The sequence below is a fragment of the Spermophilus citellus genome (genome assembly GCF_964194105.1).
Source record: "Spermophilus citellus genome assembly, chromosome: 6".
Lineage (NCBI taxonomy): Eukaryota > Metazoa > Chordata > Mammalia > Rodentia > Sciuridae > Spermophilus > Spermophilus citellus.
The window spans coordinates 17,870,600-17,897,189 of record NC_138187.1 but is presented as its reverse complement, the minus strand read 5'-3'; the positions used below and the strand labels follow the sequence as shown (position 1 = coordinate 17,897,189).

The 26,590-nt window shown below is 44.5% G+C and overlaps 1 protein-coding gene across 7 annotated transcripts in view; it reads left to right on the top strand.

Moving 5' to 3' along the window:
• ARHGAP17 (Rho GTPase activating protein 17) overlaps window positions 1-26,590 on the top strand; it is an 87,721-nt gene that overhangs the window by 15,653 nt on the left and 45,478 nt on the right. For all 7 annotated transcript variants that reach the window (XR_014022702.1, XM_081299614.1, XM_081299615.1 and 4 more), the window contains exons 2-3: window positions 21,151-21,190; window positions 25,288-25,392. Coding sequence is in view for 6 of the 7 variants with exons in the window: in XM_081299614.1 (XP_081155740.1) it covers window positions 21,151-21,190; window positions 25,288-25,392 (145 nt within the window). In the remaining variant the exon portion in view is untranslated. The remainder of the gene's footprint in view (window positions 1-21,150; window positions 21,191-25,287; window positions 25,393-26,590) is intronic.

The window sequence follows — 26,590 nt, the reverse complement described above, 5'->3', positions numbered from 1 at the left end:
TCCTGAGTGCCTCTGCCAGACTTTCACTTTCCTCAAAGCTGCTCCACCCTGCCCCAGACACACCCACTCTCCTTGGATGACCTGGCTCCTAATTTCCAGAGAAATCTGGATATGCCACTGCTCAAGTTGACCAGTCTCTGTGCTTGTATAGGCCCTGTGTGCCTTGAGCCTGCCACCAGAGGCCAGCCTCCAGCCTGGGCATGGTCCCACGCTTTGCCTCACTGGACCTCCCATTTCTGCCCTGCCTTCCCAGCCTCCCTTTCTCCCCTGCCTCTGCCTTCTCAGTGGCTGACATGGTCAGGGGTTCCTCAGCTTTCTCTTGGCTTCTCCTTCCCCTCAGTGCCCTGCATCTTGGTCTCCAGGACCCCTTTCATTTGTTTTGTATCTGCAGGGCCTAGACCAGAGGAGGCACCCGATCACTAGTACCTTATGAATGAGTCCCAATCCAATCAGAATATTAAATTAATTTTTGTAGAAACTAGAAAAGAAGTGATTCCAATATTTGTTTTTAGACAAATAGGAAAAAATGCTGGGCTCGGTGGTGCATGCCTATGATCCCAGCAGCTCAGAAGGCTGAGGCAGAAGGGTCGCATATTCAAAGCTAGCTTCAGCAACTTAGCAAGACCCTGTCTCAAACTAAAAAATAAAAAGGGCTGGGTCGGGGATGTGTCTCAGTGGCTAAGCTCCCCTGGGTTCAATCCTTGGTACAAAAAGAAAAAAGAAAATGAAAATGGTATTGGAGGGTCAAGATGGCTTCTCCTCCCTGCAGGACCTGCATCTTGGCCTCCAGTGCCCACACTCTCTTCCTCACCCCTCCTGTCCTCAGTTGGCACTTTTCAGCTATCACTTATCCTGGCTTTGCTTGTACTTCATTTTGGTGGCTTCTCTGACCTCGCTAGGACTCCTTTCTATTCCCCGCTTTAGCGCTTCTGAGTCCTCTGTCCTTGGCTTCCATCTTCTCTGCAGGAACTGTGTTCTGAGTGCACTCCCAGAAACCCACTCTGGCTGCCAGTACTTAAAGCAAGCTGGGCATTGATGTTGAGAGGCCCCTTCTGTCTCCTGGAAGGGTCAGCAGATCCCTTCAACTCAGCATGTCCACAGCTGACCTCATGTGCCACAGGAAGTCCTCCAGACTTCCCCTCAGGTAAAGGGTCCTAGCATCTATCCAGCCAGCACTCAAGCTAGACACCCAGCAGTCGTCCTGGGCTCTTTCGTCTCACTTTGTCCCCATGTCACGTTGCTTTGCCTGTCTACTCTGCCTTTGGACTTTCTCCCTGTCTCCTCCATGCACCTGCAGCTCAGTGTGGGCCCCCTTCCATCCTTCCCTCAGGAACTTGCCTGAGGCCACAAACCTAGTGCCCCGCCTCCAGAGTCTACACTCTAATCACTATGTAATACCAAGAGCAAAAGCACTTTTTGAGCTTTCTTGGAATTAGCAATTGGCCTATATCCACAGGGGCCTTACTGGCTCCTTTGGGGTGCTTTGGGTTCCACCCTGGAGTTGTTGGCAACGAGGAGATGTGTGTGTGAGATGTGTTCCTTAGCAGGAGCTTTTTGGCAGAGGTTGCAGCTCCGGGTTCAGTCCCTATCACCAAAAAAAGAAAAAAACATTCCTGTGGTTGTAAGAAAAGACCAGTGTCCTGTTTGAACAATATGCAGATAAAATAAAATGCTAGGTTTGCCCTGTAATGCCAGAGAATTCCTTTGCCAGATTATAGTGCTCTGCCTGCTCCCTGCCTATAACTTCTTCTCTTGACATTGCAGTGATTGATTTTAATTTAATTTTTAATGAATTCATATGAGTATAACTGCCATAATATAGCACAGCAGATCAAAGTGATGTCTCTAATCATAGGTTCTTGAAATTATTAATGGTAGGAAAATTTTCTAGTGAAGAGAGGACCTCACGACGTTATGGGACCCATTTTAGTTTAAGATGGTTGACTGAAGGAACTCATGTTATTTTTTTCTCCCCCATAAAATTCATTATATGTTGTAAAAGGCATTTAAAAAAATCTTACGAATTTTAAAAAAGTATAGTACTTAAAGCCATTTAGAAAAAGTTCAGGTGTATTTAATAAATAGGTCTACAGATAAGTAAAGCAAGTATAGTTGTATTTATTCATTCATCATCCAAGGCAGGGCAGTAGGTATAAGAAAACTTTTCAGAAAAGCGATTATATCCTTTTTTTTTTTTTTTTTTTTTTTTTTAAGAAAAGCAAGCATCTGGGCTGGGGATGTGGCTCAAGTGGTAGCGCGCTCGCCTGGCATGCGTGCAGCCCGGGTTCGAACCTCAGCACCACTAACCAACAAAGATGTTGTGTCCGCCGAGAACTAAAAATAAAATATTAAAAATTCTAAAAAAAAAAAAAAAGAAAATAAAAAGAAAAGCAAGCATCTAAGAACAAAATAGAATTCTTAGAGAAAAATTTTTAAAAAATTTTTGTCTATTGAACCCAGCTTTTTGTGTTTTTATTTTTTTATTAAAAATTTTTTTATAGTTGTAGATGGACAGCATGCCTTTATTTATTTTTTTATGTGGTACTGAGGATTGAACTCAGTGCCTCACACATGCTAGGCAAGTGCTCTGCCACTGAGCTACATACAGCCCCAGCCCTGTGTTTTTTTTATTTTTAGGCAAGTCTTTCTGAGTTGCTGAGGCTGGCCTAAAATTTGCAATCCTGCCTTAGGATCCTGGGTTGCTGGGATTACAGATGTGCACTTCCAAGCCAGGTTTAGAGTTTATAGCAATTACAAAGCTGTAATATTGTTACCCATTCAGAGAAAGTCTCAGGGAACTAAAGAGGAAACTAACTGTGGAAACAAACTAAAACATGTTCTTTATTTTCTAGGATCTAGGTCTCCCTAAATTTAAGGGAATCAGGAGTAGCACTAATAAAATGAAGAGCAATTACTTAATTGGTCACTGTGGAGCCGGAAGAGCCTCGTCCCTCTTCTTGTAGACTCTGGTGCTGTTAGTTTGAGTGTGCTGTACTGGTCCTCACATAGAAAGAGTGCCACTTTTCAGCTCCTAGTGTCAAGAGGCCTTTCCTTTCTGGCCACTGTAAAGATTCTTTCTATAATCAAATAGTGCTCCCCCTCCATCCAGGGACATTTAGGAATCTCTCCAGGCATTTTGGGTTGTCACCACTGTGGGGAAGGGAAGACTGGAACTCATTGTCACTCACTTCCATGTGGGTAGAGGCTGAGATGCTGGTAAATATCCTACAGTGCTCAGGTCAGCCCCCCACAGGAAGGAATTACCCAGACCAAGATGTCAGAAGTACCAGATTCCAGACAGTGCATTTTGAGGAGCCTAGCAGACTTACGGCCCAAACCTTTCCTTTCTCAAGACCTTAGAGACCACAGAAGTTGAAGTTGCTAGTTGAAAATCGGCCATGTTATTAAAGCTGATCTGTCCTGATACTCCTAGAAAGTAGATAAAACCTTCACTGTTTGAGTCTCACCTGCTTGCGTGGTGAACTCTTAGAACTCTCCCACTTTCGCCAAACCTCTCCCAGGGAGTTGGGTGCAGCCTCTTGGTTTTCTTTTGTCCAGGACTGCAGAAAACGGTGGCTGTTGAGAGTTGGCCTGAGGAGTGCAAACCACTGCCACCTTTCCCATCAGCGGCTTTCCCCCACATTGGTTTAAGCATGAATGTCACCACCATGAGTTCCTCTCCTCTTTCCCTTCCCACTGTAGTACTGTATTGAGGTTGTCGGAGGATGAATTCTTTTTAGCCATGTTTTTCTAAGATGTCTTTATTTTGCCTTTATTTTTAAGGAAAATTTTAGTTTGTTGTAGAGTTGTAGGTAGACACTTTGTTCTTCTCAGGGCTTTAGAAATGTCATTCCATTGTCAGTTGTTCTTAAGAGTTTCTGATGATGAATCAACTGTGATTTCCATTGTTGCTCCCTGTCTGTAAAATGCTTTTCCCTCCTGTCTGCTTTTAGGATTTACTCCTTATCTTTGTTTTTCAAGAGTTTGGCTTTGATATTTTTACTTGGGTTTTTATTGTAGTTTTTTTTTTTTTTTTTCATTTATCCAACTTTGGGTTCTCTGAGCACCGTGGGTCTAAAACTCGTACATGTTGACTCTACAAATCTTCCACCCCACTTTCTCTCACTCTTCCTCTTAGGACTGATTACACGTATCTTGGACACATTGTTCCAGTTTTCCCTGCTCTTTTCCCCCTCCTAATTTTAGTTGGGGTAATTCCTTTATGTTTCTAAAACTCTCATCTGTTCACACATTTTGTCTACCTTTTCCACTAAAGCCTTTTTTGTATTTATCATAGTTTTAAAGTCCCTGTGAGATGATTCCAATGTCTTGGCCTTCTCTTGGTCCAGTTCTGTTGAGAGTAGACTGTCTTAATGACATTTTGTATTTGCTGTTTTTCCTGTGGTAGTTTTTGGCTAAATGCCAGATGTGCCTAGAAGGAGAGAATGGCGTGCCCCTTCTTCTGCTAGGTGGTCCGTGTGAGGACTTGAAGGCCAGTCTGGTCTGTAGTTGCAGGAACCTGGGCTTTGTTGTTGCTCTGGACATACTCAGTTTGCCACAGTATGGGATCAGGCTCTTCCCTTTGGCAGATCTTGTTTATCCCAGTTCTCCTGTCTTACCCTCAAACTTGGGAGCTTTGTGTGCTGCACTAAGAGCTTCTCTCTTGCTTTCTCTATGGTAGAAGCCCATTGCTTGATGCCCATTCAGAGTCGCCAAGTCCTGCAGGGTCTCTCAGATTTCCCCATTGCCTTCAACAACTTCTGCCCGCCTTCAACAACTTCTGCCCTCCTTCCCCTAGGTTGGCCTCCAGGAGGGGATGTCTTCAGCACTGGCCCTCCTGAGGGGTCTACTGCAGCTGCCTCCTATGCAGTGCAAGGCCCAGGGTACCACAAGGTTCTCCTGGCCCCCTGCCTCGCTCTCAGCCTCCTCCAGGACCCATGCACCCAAGTTTGAGGGCCAGTGTCTCCCCAGCAGGATCACCTTGTGTCTTTTCCTCCTGTGAACTGTCCCCTCTGCTCTCCCTGCCTTATATACTCTTTTTATCAATGTTAACTTTTTATTGGTACCTTATAGTTGTACATAAGGATGGGATTCATTGTTACATATTCCTCCGTGCACATAACAGTATAACTTGGCCAATAGCACACACTCTTATACTGTGCAGCATCACACCCATCATTAGGCTCCAGAAGCCAGCACCAGGTTCAGAAAGCCGCTCTGCTATCCCAGGTCTGTGTTCAGAGCCCCTCCTTTCCTGCCTGTAACTTTCTTCAAGTTAATTAACTTTTCTCTATGTGGCTATCTAATCTCCAAAATGGGCATGAAAATGCTGTGAATTTCATGGTCATCTTGAGACTTAAATGGGCTGGTGGGCATAAAGTAGTAACTAGATGGTTAAGAACCAGGTCTCTAGAGTGATAGTGCCCAGACTCATCACCTACAGGTGAAACCTTGGCAAGTCACTTCTCCATGCTTCACTTTTCTCATCTGTAGTGTGGGGATGATTCCTCTCACAAAATTACTATGAAATTTAATGGATTAGCTCTTGCAAAGCACCTGGAGCAGTGCTCAGGAAATCTCAGTCGTGGAGAAGATGACAAGTCCTGGAGGGCCCTGCACATCCCCTGTTGGAGCTCTCCTTGAGCCGGAGCAGGATGGTTTATTTTCCTCGATAGTCCTCGAGCTCGCTCAGGGCCGGGGCCGAGTCTCTTACTCATGATGGCTCATGGAAGGGAACCAAATAAATATTTGTCCAATGACTAACCCCATGAAAAGGTTAGTGGGGAACCAGCCTGCCACTGAAGTTGGTGCTGGGCTGCACAGCTCCACTCGGTAAACGTTGGATATTCCAAGCACTCTTTTGAGAAAAGCCTCATTTCTAAGAAATTAGCCTTCTGTTTTGAGTCATCTATAGTGTTCTTTCATGCATCGGGCACTCTTTTCTCTGACCTTTAGAATAGGGCAAGTAAAAATTTATGATCCTCCCCACCCAGATTCCACTTGTCATCCATCCAAAGTGGCCTCACCCTGATTTTTCAGGTGAATAGTTTCCCCCTCCACTTTGTATACTGGAACTTGCATGGTGGAACTTCTTGGGTTGCATCTGATGTGTACTCATTGTAGAAAGCTAGAGTGAGTGTCCTTGAGTATCCAAATGTCAGTGCTACATGCCTTTAAAAAATATGAAACATTTTTGTTTATAGAGATACAGTCCTACATTTGCAAAGTCGTTTAGAAGGTTTCAGAATGTTCTCTTTTTTGCTATTGTAGTCTCTTAAAAGTCATGTGAGAATTTGATGCAAATATAAATAAAGTGAGGGGCAGGAAGGTCAAGTGATGTATTTTTAGATCATATGATTAGTTTGTGGTGGAACTAGGAACAGAATCTAGCATGAAAATTTAAGAGAAACCCAGTTTTGGTTCATGACATTGAAATTACCCTTCCTTCCTTCTTGCCTGCCTTTCTCCTTCCTTCCTTGGTACTGGGGATGAGCCCAGGACCTTGTGCATGCTAGGCAAGGGCCCTATCACTGAGTTGTATCCCAAGACCACCCGCTTCTTAAAATTGTGTTTTGAGACAGGGTCTCACTAAGTTGCCCAAACTGGCCTTGGACTTTCAGTCCTCCTCCTACCTTAGCCTCCCAAGGAGCTGGATTACATGCCCAGTTTGAAAGTACTCTGAGGGTTCAAAGACTGGTTCACATCGTGTCATTCATTTAATGGATATCTGCCTCAATTTCTAAACCCAGAAATCAGGAAAATAAAAATTGCCCTTTAAGGATACTTATAATAGTATGAAATAACAAGTGAAAGTGTTTTCATAAAAGAGAATAATGTATAATTATAACATGGCTATTTAAAAACTTTTTTTAACTTTAGCATTGGAAATTTGGTATTAAATGATAGTATCTCTCAATGAATTATACTGTGGTCTATGAATTGTGGTTTCTGTGTAAGATTAATTTCTTAACCAGAGAGAGCTTTATATTTTATAAATTTCCTCGGTACTTTGTGAAGGACTTTTCAAGTTGATAGTTGATAGTCAGTGATTGTGTTGCGCTGCTTCTGTTAAGAAGCTTCATGTCATGCCAGGATGGGAAAGTTAGGGTTCTGGGTCTCTGTTCTTGTCCTTGCCCCGCATAATTGTAGAGACCTCAGGTTGTGTTTTCATTTGAAAACTCAAACCTGATGCCAGTCCATTATTGGAAACCCCCCAGTGCCTCCCGATGCCTCTGCTTCCTTAGCAGACAGCGCCTTTCTCTGTAGCCAAGTCCCCCTCCTCCTTTCTCTGCCCTGGTGAGACCCCTTCCCAGTTCCCCCTGCCCTGACTCAGCTGCGTGGACTGCTTCCCTGGAAAGCCTGTCTTGGCCACGTGGACCATTACTCTTCTGTTTGTGTTGCCAGGCCTCTCTAGACAAGTCGGTTATTTACATTTCTGTCTTTCCCAGAAGCTTCCCAATGGTGGGACTGACTCATTTCTCTCTCTCTCTTTTCCCTGTCCTCAGTTCTTGACATTTAGTGAAAACCCCATAAATACGAGGTGAATGATGGGGTCTAAAATCTGACTGTCTGGGAGCAAGTTCGTCCTGGGGTGGGTGCACCCAGGAACTGCTGGTGCAGGCATTTTTACAGCCTCCTCGCCAGTAGCATGAGGCACTGCAGCTTAAGGCGTTGATCCTCTGATGGAGGGTTCCGATCCTCAGTTTCTGTTTATTGTGTGCCTGTGATTCGTTGGTGGCCTCATCCCACACAGCATTGTCACAACCAGCCCTGTGTTGAGCTGACCTGCCTGCCCTGCCTGTCCTGCTCCTGCTCCTGCTTGAGGGTAGACATGGCTTTTTGGTTTTGTGTGGTCTGGGCTTCACAGTAACTTCTTCCAGAGAAAAGCTAGAACAGCTTGTTAACCCGGAAAAGGTCCTTCTTGGTTAAGCCTCGGGAATCATCTGCAGGTTGTTGTAATTGGCTGTACCTCTCAGAGTAGCCAGTAGCCCTCACTAGGTGTCAGAAACTGCGATCAATGTGATGGATAATAGAAAAGATGGCGTTTCTGCACTCCTTCTGCAGTGGTGATCATTGCTGTTATTTCTCTTTTATAGTTAGAATTACTGTTTTACGGTGGAGCAGATGGACATCCATAGTTGCAACTAAGAGGTTGACATTGCTGGGGTCTGTCTGATCCCAGAGCCCTGGCCCTAAGCCCCTGCCATATTCTGTATTCCTGTCCTTGCTATCCTCTCCCTAAAACGAAACTTGCTATCTGTATCCACCCGCTTCTTATCTGAACTCAGTGACTGCCTGCAAAGGTTAGAAGGCTAGAAAGAGTCAGTTGTGACTCATGCGCACAAGGTGGGTTCAGGCAGCACTGACCTCCAGAGAGCACTGATTGCCCATACCTGGGAAGGCTTCTGCTATGCTCCTGCCAACCCTTCACTGCTGGGTCCCGTGCCCTGCCCTGTTAGTTATCCTGCCTTCACCTGAGCTGTGGTTCTTCACCCTTCTACTCAGTGGTTCTCAGTGCCACCAATGCTAGGGAATTGCCTGGGGAGTTTTTTTTTCTTCCTTCCTCCAAAAGGGCCAGGATCTACCCCAGAGGAGTGATCCAGTTGTTCTGAGTTGGGGGTCTAGTCATTGGTATTATCATTTTTAAACTGCTTTATTGAATCGTGCCACTGAAAAACAGACACATTCTGAGAAATGTCAGGCAACTCATCATTGCATGAACATCATGGCGTGTGCTTACACAAACCTAGACAGTGCAGCCTGCCATGCACCTGGGCCAAATGGTATAGATCTGCAGTGCAGCCTGATGCTCCTGGGGCCAAGATGCACAGAACAGATTAAATCAAGCCAGGAGAAATGATGCAGCTGAGAGGTGCAGTAAACCTGAGGCGTCTGAGGCTGCTGCTGGCATCACATCACACTGTTCAGAGTAAATTTTTTTCCTGTAAGTAAAAGTACATTCTACAGTAATGATCCAAAATACAGGAAAGCCAGGTGCAGTGGTACATGCCTGTAATCCCAGTGACTCTGGAAGCTAAGGCAGGAGGATTGAAAGTTCAAGGCCAGCCTCAGCAATTTAGCAAGACCCTAGGCAACCTAGTGAGACCCTATTTCTAAGTAAAAAATTAAAAAAGGGCTGGGGATATAGCTCAGTTGGTAAGTGCTTGCCTCACATGCACAAGGCCCTGGGTTCAAACTCCAGCACCAAGAAATAGAAAATAAAAAGGCTGGTGACGTGGCTTAGTGGTTTAGGCACCTTTGGGTTCAGTTTCCAGTATTATACAAAAAGGGTACAGTCAATACATCAAGCAGTAGCGTAGTGGCTTATTATCAGGTATCAAGTACTGGACGTATGCTCTGCTCTCGTGTGGTGGGCAGCGCAGTAGGTTTGTTTATACCAATCGCACCTCAAATATGTGAGAAGTGCGTTACATTGGCACAGTGCAACGTCATCAGATGACAGGAATTTTCTGCTTCTTTATAATCTTATGGGACCATCACATATGTGGCCCATCATTGACTTTATGTATCATAAAATTCACCCATTGCAAGTGTGCAACTCAGTGATTTTTAGTAAATTTAGAGTTATGTAGCCATTACCACAATCCAGATTTAGAACATTTTGATCACCTCAGATAAGCTCCACTGTGGCCCTTCACAATTAGGTCCCGTTCCCATCCTACCTAGCCAGCCACTCATGCCTTCTCTGCCCCTTTGTACAAATGGAGCCATCTGTATTATTTTCAGACTGCCCAGCATTGTAACTAATAGAGGTGGTTAAAAGCCACTTTTTATTCCAAAGTTTTTCCTTACTGTTCTCTCAGTTCAGAGTGGCTCAGGAAAAAACAAAAACAAAACAAAACAAAAAAATTGAAACAAACAAAATAAAACCATAGGCCCCTCCCAGGGCTGACTCTTAGATAAGCAGGGAGCTAAATGGCTGCTTGTGAGCTGCATTGAGAACTTAGTGATCATTTGTGACGACCTTTTTCTGGGAGCATGCAGAACCTGTCTCAAGTTGGAGTGCCTCCCTGCCAGCTGTGGCCACAGCACTGAGTCAGCCCAGTGTGGAGAGCTGAGCACTTGACTTTGTGCCTTGCCTTTGGCACTTTTTTTTTTTTCTTCTGGTGATGGGATGGAACCCAGGGCCTTACATATTTCTGGCAAGTACTCTACCTTTGAGCTATACCCTCAGCCCAGCTTAGACACTCTGCTGTGGACTTTTGGTGTGGCTTTTCAGCTCCTCCTCAACCTCTATGTGGTCTTACCACAGCAGTAAATGGGACCCGCTTCCTGTAACATATCCCCATAGGTCATAGTGCTTATGCACTGTCCGCATAGCAATATCTTGCAAAATATTTCTCACCTGTTTTTACTTAAATAAATGTTGAAATCTCAAACTCAGCTGCCTCCTGGTTCAAGGAGGTACCATAAATGACTTGAGAAGAATGGGGCACTTGAAAGTCCCCTGGAGAGACAGTTGAGAGAGGTTGAAGAGTGTGATTGGCGGAGCAGTTTCCTTGGACTTTGCCTGTATAAGCAGGAATTGTTGGTGGAACTGTGAAACAACCCATGTGGTTAAAGTAGGACTAGGAAATAGATTCCATTCCATGTGCCAGAGGGGAGAAAGGCCAACTGACCAAACAAAAAACCAAGTGGATAAGCTTACATGTGCAGGAAAATGATAAAACTCCATTCCGTTTCTGTAATTCTTCATCTTAGTCATTTTTGATTGGAATTCAAATAACGTTATGAAGGTTAAGATTGATAATGGTTTTTTGTTGTTTAAAATGAAAAAAAAGTTATAATTCTGTCTTAGAGAAGATTGTAAATATGTGGGCAAAATCCCATCTTTTTGGGGAAATAATTCAGAGTATAGAACGATTAAATCTGTATTTGATTCTTCTCCTTCTGAGAAATATCTTTTTCTTTTTCATGTTCTGCATGGGAAGATTTTTTTCCTAATGCTATGCTTTTAGGATTCTGTAAAGTCTTTTAAGACTTTCTAAACTACTTTGTGGAATGTGTAACAAATTGTTTTATGTATTAAGTGTCAGAGGGTCCTTTATTTTTAAAATCCAATTAAGTAGATTTCAGATTCCTTCCCAGAAATGTAAGAGGACAGCTGATCTAATGAGATACAGCAGTAAGAACTCACTCAGCAATCTGCCAGGTCACCATGAAGTGAAGTCATTGCACCCAGCCCATCACAGAGGCAGAGGCTCGGGAGGATTTCGGAAGCACTTGTAACAGTAGATGACAGGGTTGCATAAATTGGAATTCCCCGGTACCGAAATGCACTGTGGGCAGCAGTGTTGCTGACCTGGGTGCAGTATTCTCATTCCTTGATCAGCCCTAGGCAGATATTTCCAGGTAAACAGAATTTAAAACCAGTTTTTCAAATGGTCTCTCAAGGTCCCATTTCTTTTTTTCTTTTTTATTTTTTAAATTTTTTAATATTTATTTTTCAGTTTTCGGCAGACACAACATCTTTATATGTGGTGCTGAGGATCAAACCTGGGCCGCACACATGCCAGGCAGCGCTCTACCGCTTGAGCCACATCCCCAGCCCCAGTTTTTTTTTTTTTTTTAAAAGAGAGAGAGAGAATTTTTTAATATTTATTTTTTAGTTTTCGGTGGACACAACATCTTTGTATGTGGTGCTGAGGATCGAACCCGGGCCGCACGCATGCCAGGCGAGCACGCTACCGCTTGAGCCACATCCCCAGCCCTCTTTTTTTATTTAATTTTCTTAAACCAATGGAGGTCATAGGCATGTGCCTAAGGAAGCCTTGGCTGCCCGCCCTTCCCTGTCCAGCTCCTGCTTTGGGTTCCTGCTCCCAGCCCCCTACAGGGCTTTTACACCACTCCCCCTTCTTCTTCTTCCTCCCTATCTTCTTTTCCCTTTTTTGTTAGTAAAAGCAAGCCTCCCTTCCTTGCTATTTAAATAAGGCTTGTTACCCAGGGTAGCACAACCTTAGGTTAATTTTTATTGATTGATTTAACTCTTACAAACCTATTTGCTAGATGAGAAACTGGCAAAAAAAAAACTGTGCTTGTGGGTCAGAACTTGAAACCAGGGCAGTTTAGATTCATAGTCCCAGCTTTTAACTACCACACATGCCCACCTCTGGGAGAGTCCTTCTCCCTGGACTCCCTGGGGCTCAGTCTGGTCTTTTTGCTGGGGCCTGGTGTGTCTTTCTTGCTGACTTGGATTGTGCTGATCAGTTATCTGCTCACCAAGGTAAAGGGCCACTTCTGATTTGGTTCTGTCTTCACCCTTGCTGATGGCCTGGTATTCAGAAAGGCTTCTAAGGGGATGCTTTGGAGAGAAGGAATTCTTCCCTAAAATATAAGCAACCTTTCCAGACTGGTGGCTTCCCAAGAGTAGATTCTGGCATGTTCCCATCTCTGTATGTCCCCACCACCCCCTGTGCCTGAAAGGCAACGAGAGTTCAATAATTGTGGCTTAAATACTCATTGATTCAGCACCAATGTATGTGACTATGACATGTTCAGTCACTGCTGCACTAGCAGTAATTTGGGGTGAAGGGAGGCATAAAAAAAATAAGACCAGCAGAGCCACGGTCTCACATGTGAATGTATCAACCACAGAACTGCAGCACTGTGATCTTGGGTGCAATGGGGCGCCACTGGTGTGTGATATTAGCCTTGGTGGCCTAGCCACATGTTTGTTGCCCCTGTGTAGACAGTGCCTGCGTGCTGGAAATGTAAGCCCCTGCTCTGAGGCCGCAGGTGGCTGAAAGGGTTCAAAGGGAGCAATTTGGTGAAGTCTTGAAAAGCCAGCATCTCTCGACCTCTAAAGTGCTAGTTGAGAAAGTGCAGAAATCTCCCTTCAAAGTAAGAAAGATGTGGATTTGGGAAGTGATTAACAGGGATTGAAGTTTCTTAGGAAAACATACTTAGAGTAGATCAAGGGTGACCAAACTGGCCTAAGGGCCAAATTCAGCTGCAAAAGGCTCAGAGTGGTTTTTGCATTTTAAAGTGGTTGAAAAAAATTTGAAGAGCAGTAATATTTTCTGACACAGGAAAATCAGGTGCAATTCAAATTTCAGTGTCCATGGAGTCTGATTGGGACATAGTCAGGGTTGTCATGGATGTGTTATCTGCAGCTGCTTTTGTGCTTCAGGGTAAGAGCAGAGTCGTAGCAGGGATGGACGAGAGGATCTGCAGGCCTGAATCATGTATTCATTGTTCTTCCCAGAAAAAGTTAGCCATAAACCATTACATAGGAGATTGTATTTATTTAGATCTTGTCCTGAAATATGTTTATGAGTAGAGATCATGAAGAAAACCCTGTTATATTACAGTTTTCTGGGAGGTAGAGGAGAGAGTAGTTTCTGATTTCTTTCTGTCACATTGTCACCAATGGTGGGCTGTGCCTACACATTAGTATAGTATTACCAGGGGAAGCCACTCCTGTCCATTTTGCCAGCTGCTCCTTGAGGGTAAGGCAGAATGTTGAGGAAGAGAAAGTTGTACCTCAGGCTGGCCTCATGCCAGTCCTGAGTGATTCTTTTTTTTTTTTTTTTTTTTTTAAAGAGAGAGTGAGGGGGGCGGGGGGAGAGAGAGAGAGAGAGAGAGAGAGAGAGAGAGAATTTTTAATATTTATTTATTTTTTTTAGTTCTCGGTGGACACAACATCTTTGTTGGTATGTGGTGCTGAGGATCGAACCCGGGCCGCACGCATGCCAGGCGAGCGCGCTACCGCTTGAGCCACATCCCCAGCCCCCTGAGTGATTCTTTTTTTTTTTTTTTTTTTTTTTTTTAATTTTTTTTTTAATATTTATTTTTTAGTTTTCGGCGGACACAACATCTTTGTTGGTATGTGGTGCTGAGGATCAAACCCGGGCCGCTCGCGAGCGCGCTACCGCTTGAGCCACATCCCCAGCCCCTTGAGTGATTCTTAAAAGCCAGTGTGAAGGCTGCCCACCACTTCCTGGAGAATCACTGGTGTGGATCCTGAGTTGGCAAACACTTTCCACTAACAGCCCACTGGCCAGTACTTTGAGCTCTGCAGGTCATATGGTCTCTGTCACATTAACTCAACTCAGCCATTATAGCCCAAAACAGCCACAGATAATACATAAACACGAGCCTGGCTGTGTTCCAGGAAAACTATTTATACATGCTGGCATTTGAATTTCATATGATTTTTATGTGCCACAAAACCTTATTCCTCTTTTGGTTTCTTTCAACCACTTAAAAATAAAAACTGTGCTTAGCTTCCCAGGCCATACAGAAATAGGCCATGAGCTGGCTTTGGCCTGCAGGTGTAGTTTGCTGACCCTTGGGATTAATAGATCATGTGTCCCTGGCTCCATAGCGAGGCATTCTGGAATCAAATTCGAGCCTGGCTGTGTTCCACTAGTAATGTGGTCCTAGGCAAGTTCTCTCAGTACCTCACTTTCTTCATCTGTAAAATGGGATAATTGTAGCTCCTACCCCATAGGGTCCATGTGGGAATTAACAGAGAATAGATGTAGGTGCCAGCTCAGTGCCTGGGGTGTATGAAGCATTCTGTAAATGTTAGCTGCAGCAGTTTTTAGCTATTAAGTCTCTAGAGGGACCCCAGAGCCTTGGTGGAACCATTTATGACAGGAAGGTTTGGCATTCTTGGCAGCCTTCAGTCCACCATTGGACTATATAACAGGAAGGTGGAAGGTTTGGTGCTACCTTAATTTCATGCAGTTAAGATTGATCTATTTAAAGGGGATGGGTTAACGTACTTTCATCAAAAACAAAGATTTTTGTTCTGACCTGTAAAGATGCCCCTGGTGTGTGTGTGTGTGTGTGTGTGTGTGTGTGTGTGTGTGTGTGTGTGTATGATGTGTGTATCCTTGTGTGTTAATGTGTCCCTGGAATCAGGATTTTTTGCCCTTGGTACTGTTGACATTTAGGACCACTAGCAGGCAGAGTATGCTCCCCCTCTGTAAAGATGTTCCTGTCCTGATCGCCAGTCCCTGTGAATGTGTTAGATTGGGTTTAAGTGGGGATTAAGGTTGGAGATGGAATAAAAGTTGCCTCTTAGCACAGAGGGAGATGATTTGGGATTATGCAGGCGGACCCAGTGCAGTGACTGTGGACTAGGGAGCAAACAGTCCTTCAGAGGGAGCTGTTACCGGGGAAGAAATGAGAGTTGGCTTTGGCTGTGCAGGAAAGGGGCCAAGGAATGTGGGCGGCCTCTAGAAGCTGGAAAAGGAAGGAAATGGATTCTTCCCTGGAGTGTCCAGAAAGGAATTCAGCCAGTGCTGACACCTTGATTTTAGCCCAGTGAGACCTATTTTGAAATTCTGACCTCTAGAATCATAAGAAAACAAAATTTTAAACCTCTGAGTTTGTGGCAGTCTGTTACAGCAGCAATAGGAAGCTAATACAGGCCAGATAATCTTTTATGTTAGTTATGGAAAGCGATGCACTGAAGATTCTCAAAGGCACCCTGGCCTCTGCTCACCAGCCACACATTGCAGATGTTTCCAGACAGTGCCACGTCTCTCCTGGGGTGGGCAGTTGCCTCCAGTTGAGAATCACTAAAAGTTAGAGCAAATTGGGAAGATCACATGAACTGCTAACAGTAGTTCCTGCTGAGAGACGGGATTGGAGAAATGGAGTAATAGTATACTAGTATAGTATAGATGGTTTTACTTTTTGTGTCCCCTGCCCCCAGTTTTAGTGATTGTGAGTTTTACTGTGCAAGGCAGTTCTGTACCCACATTTCTGCTTTTTATCTAGTTTCATTAAATTTTTTTCTTATTACCTCGTGTGATAAGGTTTGCCTTTCAAACCTTTCTTTTTAAATTTTTTTTTTTTTAGTTATACATGGACACAATATCTTTATTTTGTTTATTTTTATGTGATGCTGAGGATCGAACCCAGGGTCTCACACATGCGAGGCGAGCGATCTGCTGTGCCACAACCCCAGCCCTCAAACCTTTCTCTTTGGCAACATCTGTCCATCCGTCCATTCACTGTATTTTCCTCCAGCACCTGCTGTGTGACAGGTGCTGGGGGACAGTGATGACTGGATCTGGTGTCAGCCCCCATGGGGGCGGCTGTCTGGCAGGCAGGGGTCGGTAGCCTCTGCTTGGAGATTACAGCCCATGTTGATGGTGTGGCCAGCCCATTTCTGTTCTTAACTTGAGAGTCCAGGGTTCCCTTAATAGAGGTTTTATGAAAGCATGTGGAGTAGTCAGTAGTCAGTATCCTGGGGTTCACAGTAGTGGCATTTGGGTGTTGGGATAACAACTACTTTGCCAGAAATTGGTCCATAACTAAGACATGGAAATTGTCAGGCTAATTGGAAGTTTTCCTTTGACTCTGAGCCCTGAGCGTTTTCTGTCCTTAGAACAGCCTGATTTGGCAAGCATTATTTTTATTGTTGGGTCACTCTGTCCACTGTTTTTTTTTTTCCCTTCAGGTGCCTTGACATGTTCAGTCCGTTTAAATTAATAAATGAAAACATCAACAACTGGGCAAAGATAACTCACTTTATACTTACCTGGCAGAGGAAATACCATGATTAGCAAATATAATTTTTTAAGATTTTTACTTAAGATTGGGAATATTTCTGTTTTTTCCTTGCCTAGTAAGGGGGGTGAAGGCAGCATCCGGTCAGCCATAACTGGAGGGTTGGATGTCACTCTGTGGAGTCTGGGGGAAGGTGGCCTGTTCTGGCCTGCACAGCACTGCTCTGCTGAGGCTTTGGAAGATCAAGGAGGGCAAGGTCTCATGCCTTAGCAAAAAGTAGATCAAAAGCCCTCCCTGAAGGAGTCCTGGTTGGAATGACCAGTGGAACTGTGGGGTGGCTCGCATAGGAAAAAACAAAGCCCAGAGTAACATGGCGAGTGGGAAGTTCCTTCCTGATTCCCATTGTTTTTCCAGTTGCAGACAGGAAACACTCCAGTGTGTTTTCAAGCACGGAACATTGGACACAAAGGAGGCCCTGACAAAGCACAAAGTTGAGGTCTGTGCAGCAGAGTCTCTGATTTAGAACAGCCTGATTTGGCAAGCATTATTTTTATTGTTGGGTCACTCTGTCCACTGTTGTTTTTTTTTTCCCCTTCAGGTGCCGTGACATGTTCAGTCTGTTTAAATTTAATAAATGAAAACAGCAACAACTGGTCAAAGATAACTCACCTTATACTTACCTGGCAGAGGAAATACCATGATTAGCAAAAATAATTTATCTCAGGAAAGACCAGCAAGTTTTTATGGCTAATTCCCTTGGCTATTGAATGAGCACCTTGGCCAATATATCTGAATAATTGCTGAATTTTCTTAGGTAAAAATTCTTGGTAAAGATGAACACCCTAAAAATCATTCAGCATAGAAGGCCTTGGACCAGTTATAGTGAAAAGGGAAGTCGGACCCCATCTTGGGAGCGGTTCCTACCATTATAGCTGAGGTGCTCAGAGAGCGCCCTGATTTGCACGTTACCTACCACTGTCGTGATCTGTCTATTAGAAGTGATGATAGTTGATGTAGCTCACTTAAATAGTTTCATTTGAACTCTGAAATCTGGTTAAGAAGACAGACACATTGGATCCACAAGGCGAAAAAATAGGGCAAATTTATTTTTAAACAGTGCGTTAACATTTTCATGCAATGTGTTCAATATTTTTCAGTCCCTAATACCTTTTCAGATAAAGTCACTTTAAAACAAAGGGTCCAGTTCCTTTGGAAAAAGGACTGTAAATATATTTATTTTGTTTGCATTTTGGATACTCAAGGTACATGTGCTCTTGTGCTTTTGTAGATTGCTAGTTGTGCCTGCTTTGAGGTACCTTAACCATATCAATCAAACTGTTTGAAAATGTAACATTGTATTTATTTTTTTGTGGTGCTGTGGTTTGAACCCAGGGCCTTGTGCATGCAAGGCAAGCACTCTTCCAACTATGTTATATCTCCAGCCCAGTAACATAGTATTTTTTAAAATGTGGAACTATGTATACATGTAGTTGAAAAAGTAGTTAAGTAATCAAGGTTTATTACAAAATACAGTGGGGTCTCTCCCTACTCTTTCAGAGATTCTCTGACTACAGAATCAACTAGTATGAAAGTTTAGCTGTTTATTCTGGAATTCACTCATATCCATATTTACAGATAACATGTTTACCCTGCTGTGCTGTGGATCAAATGTAGTTATTGTCTCTTGACTTTCTGTTAGGGTAAATGAGAGTTTAGGGCCCCTGTACACCCTTTTCCTCTGCTTCTGCACCACCATCCTTCCAATATTATTATGTTATAAAGTTTGGTTATGTTAGTGTTTGGCATTTGCGTTGTTAGGTCCAATAAATCATTTGCAGCTAAGCATAGTAGTGTATTGTAACTATCTTCCTAATAGACTTTTTATTTTTCCTGAAGTTAATGCTTGCTTTTTGTTTTTGCATTTGCTTTATTTATTTATTTGTTTGTTTTAGTGGCTGTTGCAGCACTGTGCTCATGAATTCAGAAATCTTTAACACCTGGCTCTTTCTCTCAAAAAAGCCATGGTTTGAAAGGAGGAAAATTTTTTTAATTGAAATTGGTTTGTATTTGATTTAAAAAATATATATTTTTTATAGTACATAAATTATATTAACTTAAATATATACATCTATGTATAAGTTTATATATATATATATATTTATTTATCTATCCCCCCCCCCCTTCTTTTGGTGCTCAGGCAATCCCGAGGACCTTGTATGTGCTAGGCAATTACTCTACCATTGTGCTATATCGCTAGCCCTTGTGTTTGATCTTTTATTTCAGATTATCAGTGTGAGGTCACTGGAAAAGCTCAAGGTGGTTGTCCTCAGCCAGCATTAGTGTCAGCACACTACCATGCTTTCACTCTTCTCCGGTAGCCCACAGTGGGAAAGTAAAGCAAGTTCTCCTCTTGTTATTTTAAAAATAATTTGTTTTCTGATAGGACAAATCTGCTGATTCACAGATTAACTGTTTGCTTTTGAACTTGTGAGTGTTAATAGGCCTTGAGACCTTTTTCTGTATACTTAGACATACATAAGGAAGAGATTTCAGAGTTGAAGTGGGGGCTTATAGGGACTGTGTGGAGTTTTAGACTTTGGCTAGAGAAGAAAAAAGCAAAAGTTACAAAAGCCAGCAGAGGTATTTTGCTAGAGGAAGGGTGAGGCTGTTGGTGGGAGGTGTGGTGGGATCCCAGGAAGCTCTGGTGGTCCTGGTCCCTGCTAGGCTGACCGTCAGGCTTCATTTTGAAGCAGCTAGTCTGACCCAAGTCAATAGGACCCTGCTCCACTTCCCTGACTGGCGTGGCTGCTAGTGTTCAGCAGATCAGCAATGCCCAGAACCACATGTGCCAAGCAAGGGCTATGATGGCATAATTTGGTCTGCTGCTAGTGGAACTTGTTCATGGAGTTGAGCTTCTGGGAGCTGTGGCCTTGACTTGCTCACCAGCCTCTGATTCTCTGGCCTTGGGAGGTTTGAATCCTGGCAGAGTTCCGGTTTTCTGTAGAAACTGGTGAGTGAGCCACTCCTGTAGGCCTCTCCAGGTTAACTAGGACACTACTGTGGTGACTCGTATTGGTATCCTCTGTGTTGATGCCCAGTTTGGTCAGCATGCCATTTCCTGAAGATACTTGTCCCTTTGCCCATAGCTGGTGCTTCTCTGAGCTTCGTGTTGAGTTTACTTGTGGGTCCTCTTGATGTTTCTTTTGCATTTACTCATGGCTGAGACCATGCAGCTCTTCATTTTGCTCTAGAGTTTATAAAAGGCCAGATTTCTGGTTTATTTTGGCCCCTTCCCATCTCTGCTCATTCTTCGGTGCTGAAATGGTCTTTTTTCTTCTTAAGAATTTACTTGTTCATTTTAATGGGAATTTGATAGAAGTTTTAAAAGACCTGGCTCAAATCATTAATTGTACCAGAAGTCTACAATGGCATTTAAACTGTAGTACTGCTGGGTATTATTTATGGTAATGATGCAGCCATTCTGAACTGCAGAGAAAAGTGCTAGTCAGCTTTCTGTCACTGTGATACAATACCTGAGAAAATCAATTCTAAAGAGGAAGGTTTATTTTGGCTCATGATTTCAGAGGTTTTAGTCCATGGTTGCTTGGCCCTGTTGCTTTGGGTCTGAGTGGCATGGTACATCATGGCAGGAGCACATGATAGAAGAGGCCTGTTCACCTCATGGTGGCCCAGGAACAAGAGAGAGACAAGGACCTATGGTCTCTATGTCCTTCAAGGACATGCCCCCATGAGATAACTTCCTACAACTAGGCCTACTTACAAAATGTTCTGCCATCTCCCAGGTGACCAACCCCTTAACACATGAGCCTCTGGGGGATATTTCCAGACCTAAACTAAGCAGTCTTCAAAAATTATTCTGGTTGGGCAAATGAGACTTCAGGATCTTAGAATGCACCTCTTCTGATTGCTGCTACCATCTTGGTTTTCTGGAAAGGTTGGTGAAGTGAGTAGTAGTTCCAAAAATAGCCTAGGGAAAGTTCTGAAAATACTTTGTTTCTTTTTGAAGTTAGGGAGAAACCTGGTGGTTTAGACTTGTATCATTGCTTATTTCTAGATTTGTGATGAACTTGTTTTGGGAAGGCTATGAAACATGGAAATTATCATTTTAAGAACTGAATGTTGGGCTGGGGGTGGAACTCAGTGGTCCAGCACTTATCTAGCGTATCTGAGGCCCTGGGTTCAATCCCCAACACCTCAAAAAAAAAAAAAAAAAAAGAAGACTGAAAGTTAAGTTTTGGGAGAAGAGTCTTCTCAGAGCATGTTCTCTGGACTTCCTGCAAGGGAGTTCTGAGCAGGAAGGGGCCTGTTAGGAATGGAGGCCCTCACTCCTGACACGCTGGCTCAAAAGAGAGTCCTCTGTGGTGCCATGTGGAAATTGGCACTTGCCATCAGCCCCACTTTCGGGAATGCTGCAGATGCTCAAGGCTGAGAACCACCATGTTCTTGTGTTGGGTCTCTCCTCTGAAAATTTTTGTTTATTTTAGCTAAAGTCACCCTCTGATGTAAACACTGGTGGAATTTCCCCCCTTAGCATTCATTTCTGCCTTATTTGTTTTAAACTGGAAGCTAATAATTTTTAAATTTCATGAGTCACTTTTCTTCCCTGGGTTCTAATTCTGTATTTTTGATTTTTTCCCACAGAGCCGAGAAAACAGAAGTCCTCAGTGAAGATCTGTTACAGGTAACAAAGTAAAGTTTTCTTAAAATAACCTGTTTAAAGTCACACTGTGAGGAAAGAGTCCAGGGCTGAGAGTGTACCTTGGTGGTAGAGAGCATGGGGCCATGGGTTTGGTCCTCTGCACCACAAAAGACAAAAACCAACCAGCAAACAAAAACTATAAATGAGAATTGAAGCTTGTGGGTTTTAATTTTTAAGTGGAATAGAATAAATGAGCAGGAGGGAGCGGCGGTGGAGTGGCTGGTGATGGAAAGCGGATCTGAAACCGTGGTGTCCGTTATGAAATTCAGACGGGGCTGGTGCACATTCAGGTGCAGGGTGCTGAGTGGGGAGGGGCCTGCTTACGTCCCTGGTGGGCCGAGGCTCTGATCTGCTGCTGTGTTGAGGCCCTTGGTGGGACAGGCCCCTCTGCTGAGGCAGAGGCCCCACCAGCCCCAGCTCTTTCCTCTCACCGTTGGGCCCCAGCTCCAGGCTGCATGGGTCCTGAGGAGCTTGTGCTTTCAGTGATAGTGCCCAGACCTACCTGAGGCCCAGGTGCCTCTGCTCAGAAGCCCAGACCCTCTGCCCTCCCTTTCTGCCAGGGGACTCTGGACAGGGCTGTTGTACTCAACCTGTCAATAGGTTCCCTAACGGGGTTGGGAGCTTCTCCTGGCAGACGCTGGGCTTCCAAGGTCCTCCCTTCACCAGTCGCAGAGCAGCTAGGGGAGGGCAGACCTGGCCAGCCTCCTCCTGCAACTGCAAGCAGGTTTACTTGGGAGAGTTCCTGAGACCCAGGGTCTGCTCCTCAGTGACTCTCTCCCTTCCTGTGTAGAGGAGGGACTGGCACAGCCACCACGACACAGGCCAAAACCTTCTGAATGATGACAACCATCTTCAGGTAGTACACTGTGTTCCTTGGTGTCCACGAGCAGATTGTTTCCAGGCTCCCCAACGGGTTCATAATTTGTGCTTACCCCAAACATAAAATGTCCTAGTTTTTGCACACCCCCCTTTATTTTCATATAATACCTAATACAGTCTAAGTGCTGTGTAAATAGTTGTATTATTTAGGGAATAAGGACAGGAAATTAAAGTGTGGATATTATGTACAGATGGAATTTTGTTCTCTCTCTCTTTCTCTCTGTCTGTGTCTCTTTTAAAAAAAATTTTTTATAGTTGTAGATGGACAGCATGCTTTTATTTGTTTAGTTTTTTATGCAGTGCTAAGGATAGAACCCAGTGCCTCACGCATGCTAGGCAAGCGCTCTGCCCTTGAGCTATGGCCCCAGCCCTCTGTTTTTTGTTTTTTGTTTTTTTTTTTTTTTTTTTAGTAGTGGGGATTGAACCTTGGAACACTTAAACACTGAGCCACATCCCCAGACCTTATTTTGTATTATATTTAGAGTCAGGGCAACTTTAACTAAAACAAAGGCCTTTAGCTAAAACTTAAGGCCTTGCTGAGGCTGCCCTCAGCCTCTCAGTTGTTGGAATTACAGGTGTGCTCCACCGTGCCTGGCTCTCAAACATTTTTGATACATGGTGGATCAGTGGATGCAGAACCCTTGGAAACAGAGGGCCAGTTGATTTTTTTGTTGTTGTTTTTTGGTGCTCAGGATTGAACCCAGGGCCTGTGCTCTGCCCCTGAGCTGCATCCCCAGCCCTTTTTATTTGAAGACAAGATCTTGCTAAGTTGCCCAGGCTGGCCTGGAGCTTGTGATACTCTTGCCTCAGCTTCCTGAGTTGCAGGGGGTGCAGATATGCACCACTGCACCCCACTTGTTGGTTTTTCTTCTTTTTTCCCCCCTGTTGTTTGTCTGTAAGGTTTTTTTGGTTTGAGGATAGAATCTTATTTTTTTTTTAATTAGAGGATAGAATTTTGTAAAGACTTATTAAAGAATCATACTCATTATTTCTTTGTTGATTTTCTTTTCATGTTTTAAAATAATTTGCAGACTTTCAGAAATACTGTTTGGGCCATTTAAATGTTAACCAAAGTAGGTTTTCATATTGGTATTTTCCCTTCATATCCCACATCAGTCATATGCATCATCTCACTTAGCCCTGAGGTCCTGAGACAGGCAGTGGACCTTGCAGGTCGGCACAGTCCTCATCCTTGTCCCTTTGTGCAGACAGCCACTGGAATCTGAAAGGGTTGCCGGTCTCTAGAAACTCCTGCCCTACTGTACAGGTTCTGAGTCCACATCTGCCGCCACTGCCACAGAGGTCTCCGCACCCTGGGGTCTGCTGTTTTTAATGTGGAGAGTAGAGAGTGGCGGCCAGCGTGAGCTCTGGGTTCGGCCCCAGGTGTGTCTCACTGGCGTTGTGTCTCACTGGCGTTGTGTCCTCGTGGTTTTCTTACCTTCCCCTCAGTTTCAACGCCTCTGCGACCAGGGTCTTGGCAGCCTTCACACTGTGGGGTTGTTAGGAGGGTTAGTGAGTTGTGGAAAGTACTGATCACGGACCAGGCAGTGTGACTACTTGTTCTTACCACCACACCAAGCCACAGAGGTGCGTGTTGCCGGCTTGTGTGCCTGGCGAAACACCCCTCGGTTTTCTCTTTGATTTCCTACTTCTCTCTTAGATCTCTGTTAGAATAATATGAAGGCTTTTTTTTCCTTTTTTGTTTTGGGGATTGAACCCAGGGATGCTCTACCACCGAGCTACATACCAGATCCCACCCCTTTTAAATTTTTTATTTTGAGTCAGGGTCTCACTAAATTGCCCAGCCTGGCTGTGAATTTGCCTCCTGCCTCAGCCTCCCAAGAGCTAGAATGACAGGCATGGTTAAGGGCTGCCTTTTGTTTTGTTTGTGTGAAGTTACCCTGTGAGACTATGGATCCCTGGAGGGAGAAGCCAGGACTGACTTACTGTTATTTTTCTAATACCTGGCACAGGGACTCAGCAGATGTGCCTCCGATTTGTTCACAAATGTCAAGCCAGTGCCTTCTGATCCTGTGACAGACGGCGTGCAGACGCTGGCTGGGAGATGAGTGGACAAAGCAGACAGGGCTCTTGTCTTTGCAGTGTTGACATTCTAGTGGAAATTGAAATAAAAATGGAATTAAGGAAAGCCATTGTGAGACTTGGGTCTTGGTAATTGGGGCTCAGACCTGAAGCAAAGCTGCTGGTGTTGTGGGGACCTTTGAGAAAGAGGCACAAAATATCTCATGGGGTAAGATATTGTGAGGGAGTCAAGATGTATTCTGCTTTGAATTTGTTGATTTTTCTTTAAAATAGAACGCATCCCCAAGGGCCTGTGCTCCTTGGTGAGTCATCAGAGTGCACATTTCTGGCATTCCTTCCTGTAAGAAGCTGCTCTCTTTGCTATAAACAGCCATCTCCCAGCAGTAGTATTTTGGGAAGCTTCTCACAATGTGTGGGTCCCCAAGTCATGGTTCTTACTGCTAGCCATCTATTCTGCTCTAGAGATTCATTCAAAACAAAACCCACTCCAAACCCAATAAGGAATAGTTTTCTGAGCATTGATCAGGAGTCTAAATGGTGGAACATTTGATTTGTCAGTCTGATGTCCTGCATGTGGAAGGCTCCGTTGCCATGTGCTGGAAACCAGGCTCTGGTTGTCCCTGTGACAGCTTTTCCCACTTGGCACTCGGTCTGGGCCTGGACTGGTTATTTGCAATTCTGCTTGGTTGCACTCAGGGCTTTGCTGGTGCATAGCGGGTGAATGGACAGCCACCACTTGTTCTGACAGTAAGGTTGAACTGGGACTGTCCCCTTAGCCTGCAGACAGAGGCCTCCGAAGCCTTCAGTACAGGAGGGTCAGAGTTCTCAACTGGGTGGTTTCACCCTCCTGGAGATATCCCACAATATCTGCAGTCATTTTTGGTAGTCACAGTTTGGAGAGTGGGTGCTACTGGTGTACTATGGGCAGAGGCCAATGTGCTGCTGAACACACTGTTGGCTCCTGCCAACCCGCAGCTGCCCAGCCCAGAATGTCCACAGTGAGAATCCCGGAGTGGCGAATGGGAGCCATTTCTACTCAGACCCAAGAGCTGCAGGATTTTACTGCAGAATGCTTTTCCTGCCTCCATGCAGACAGGTGGAAGGAGGTGAGTTTATCTTCAGGCCTTGCAAACAACTCTTTGTTTCTGCCTTGTCAGATCGAGCGGCGCTTGGACACTGTGCGGTCAATGTGTCACCATTCCCATAAGCGGCTCATGGCATGCTTCCAGGGCCAGCATGGCACCGATGCCGAGAGAAGACACGTGAGTATCAGATGTGACCCACAGCAGGGAACCTTTCTTGTCTTTTGGGGCCTATCTCCTTCTGGACTGACTGGTTTTTCCCAAGTAGCGTTGGCAGGTTGACTTTGGATGGGTATGTTCTGTCACCCTTTGTCCTGTGACGCTCCCTGGCCGTAGCATTGTTTTCTTGCTTAAGACATCACCAGGCTGAAAGCCCAGCTCCCCCTGAATCTCTTCCAAGTGCCTTTAAGGATTTGAACCATTTGTCATTGATAAGAGAATGGACATGTCAGTTGGGAATCCCTGATGGCAAAAATCTGAATGCTACTTAAGTTGACTTAGAAAGGAGAAGTCCAGAAATTGGAATGGGGTTGAGGTGGGCTCACCTCGCATTTCAATAATTAATACAACCAAAACCTCAGCCTCGTGCTTCTCCCCCACCTCCTTCACACCTGTTTTATCTGAGAGAGGCACCTCACAGCTGCAAATTGGCACCAGCACCTTCCTGGGCTTCTTGCTTCTTGTGTGTTCCAGCAGCAGAGAGAAACTCTTCTAGTAGTTTTCTTGGTGGAGTAAGGAAGTGCCTTTTCCCACGCCATTGCCAGATAGAAATTCCTGTCCCTTGCATTGATCTTTGTCAAGCCACATTCCCTAGTTACCGTAGGCAGGGGTGAGGCTGGCTGAGGAGAGGGAGGCACTGGTTGACCTAAACTGGTTGGGCCAGCCCTGGAGCCTGGGCTGTGTCTACTTTCTGCTCACAGGCTTTATTGAAGCTAGCACTTCTGTCTTTGTGTTCAGGCTCCTGACTTACGAGCATGCACCATCCTTATGAGTTGGGTCACATTCAAGTGACAGTTCACTGGGAAGCTAGGATTTGCTATGTTTTGTTTGTCATTGGGTTTCTCAAAAGGAAGAACAGTTATACAGATATATATCACCCTTCTTTTGTATTTCCTACAGATATTTGTAATACACCTTGACACCAGAGTTATCCCTCCCTTCCACAATAGTTAGAATTATGCAATTTTGTCTGGTAAGAGTGGATGTTTGGCTGGCAAGGTGCACACTGTAATCCCAGTGGCTGGGGAGGCTGAGGCAGGAGGATCTTGAGTTCAAAGCCAGCCTCGGGCTGGGGATGCGGCTCAAGCTGTAGCGTGCTTGCCTGGCATGTGCGGGGCGCTGGGTTCAATCCTCAGCACCACATACAAATAAAGATGTT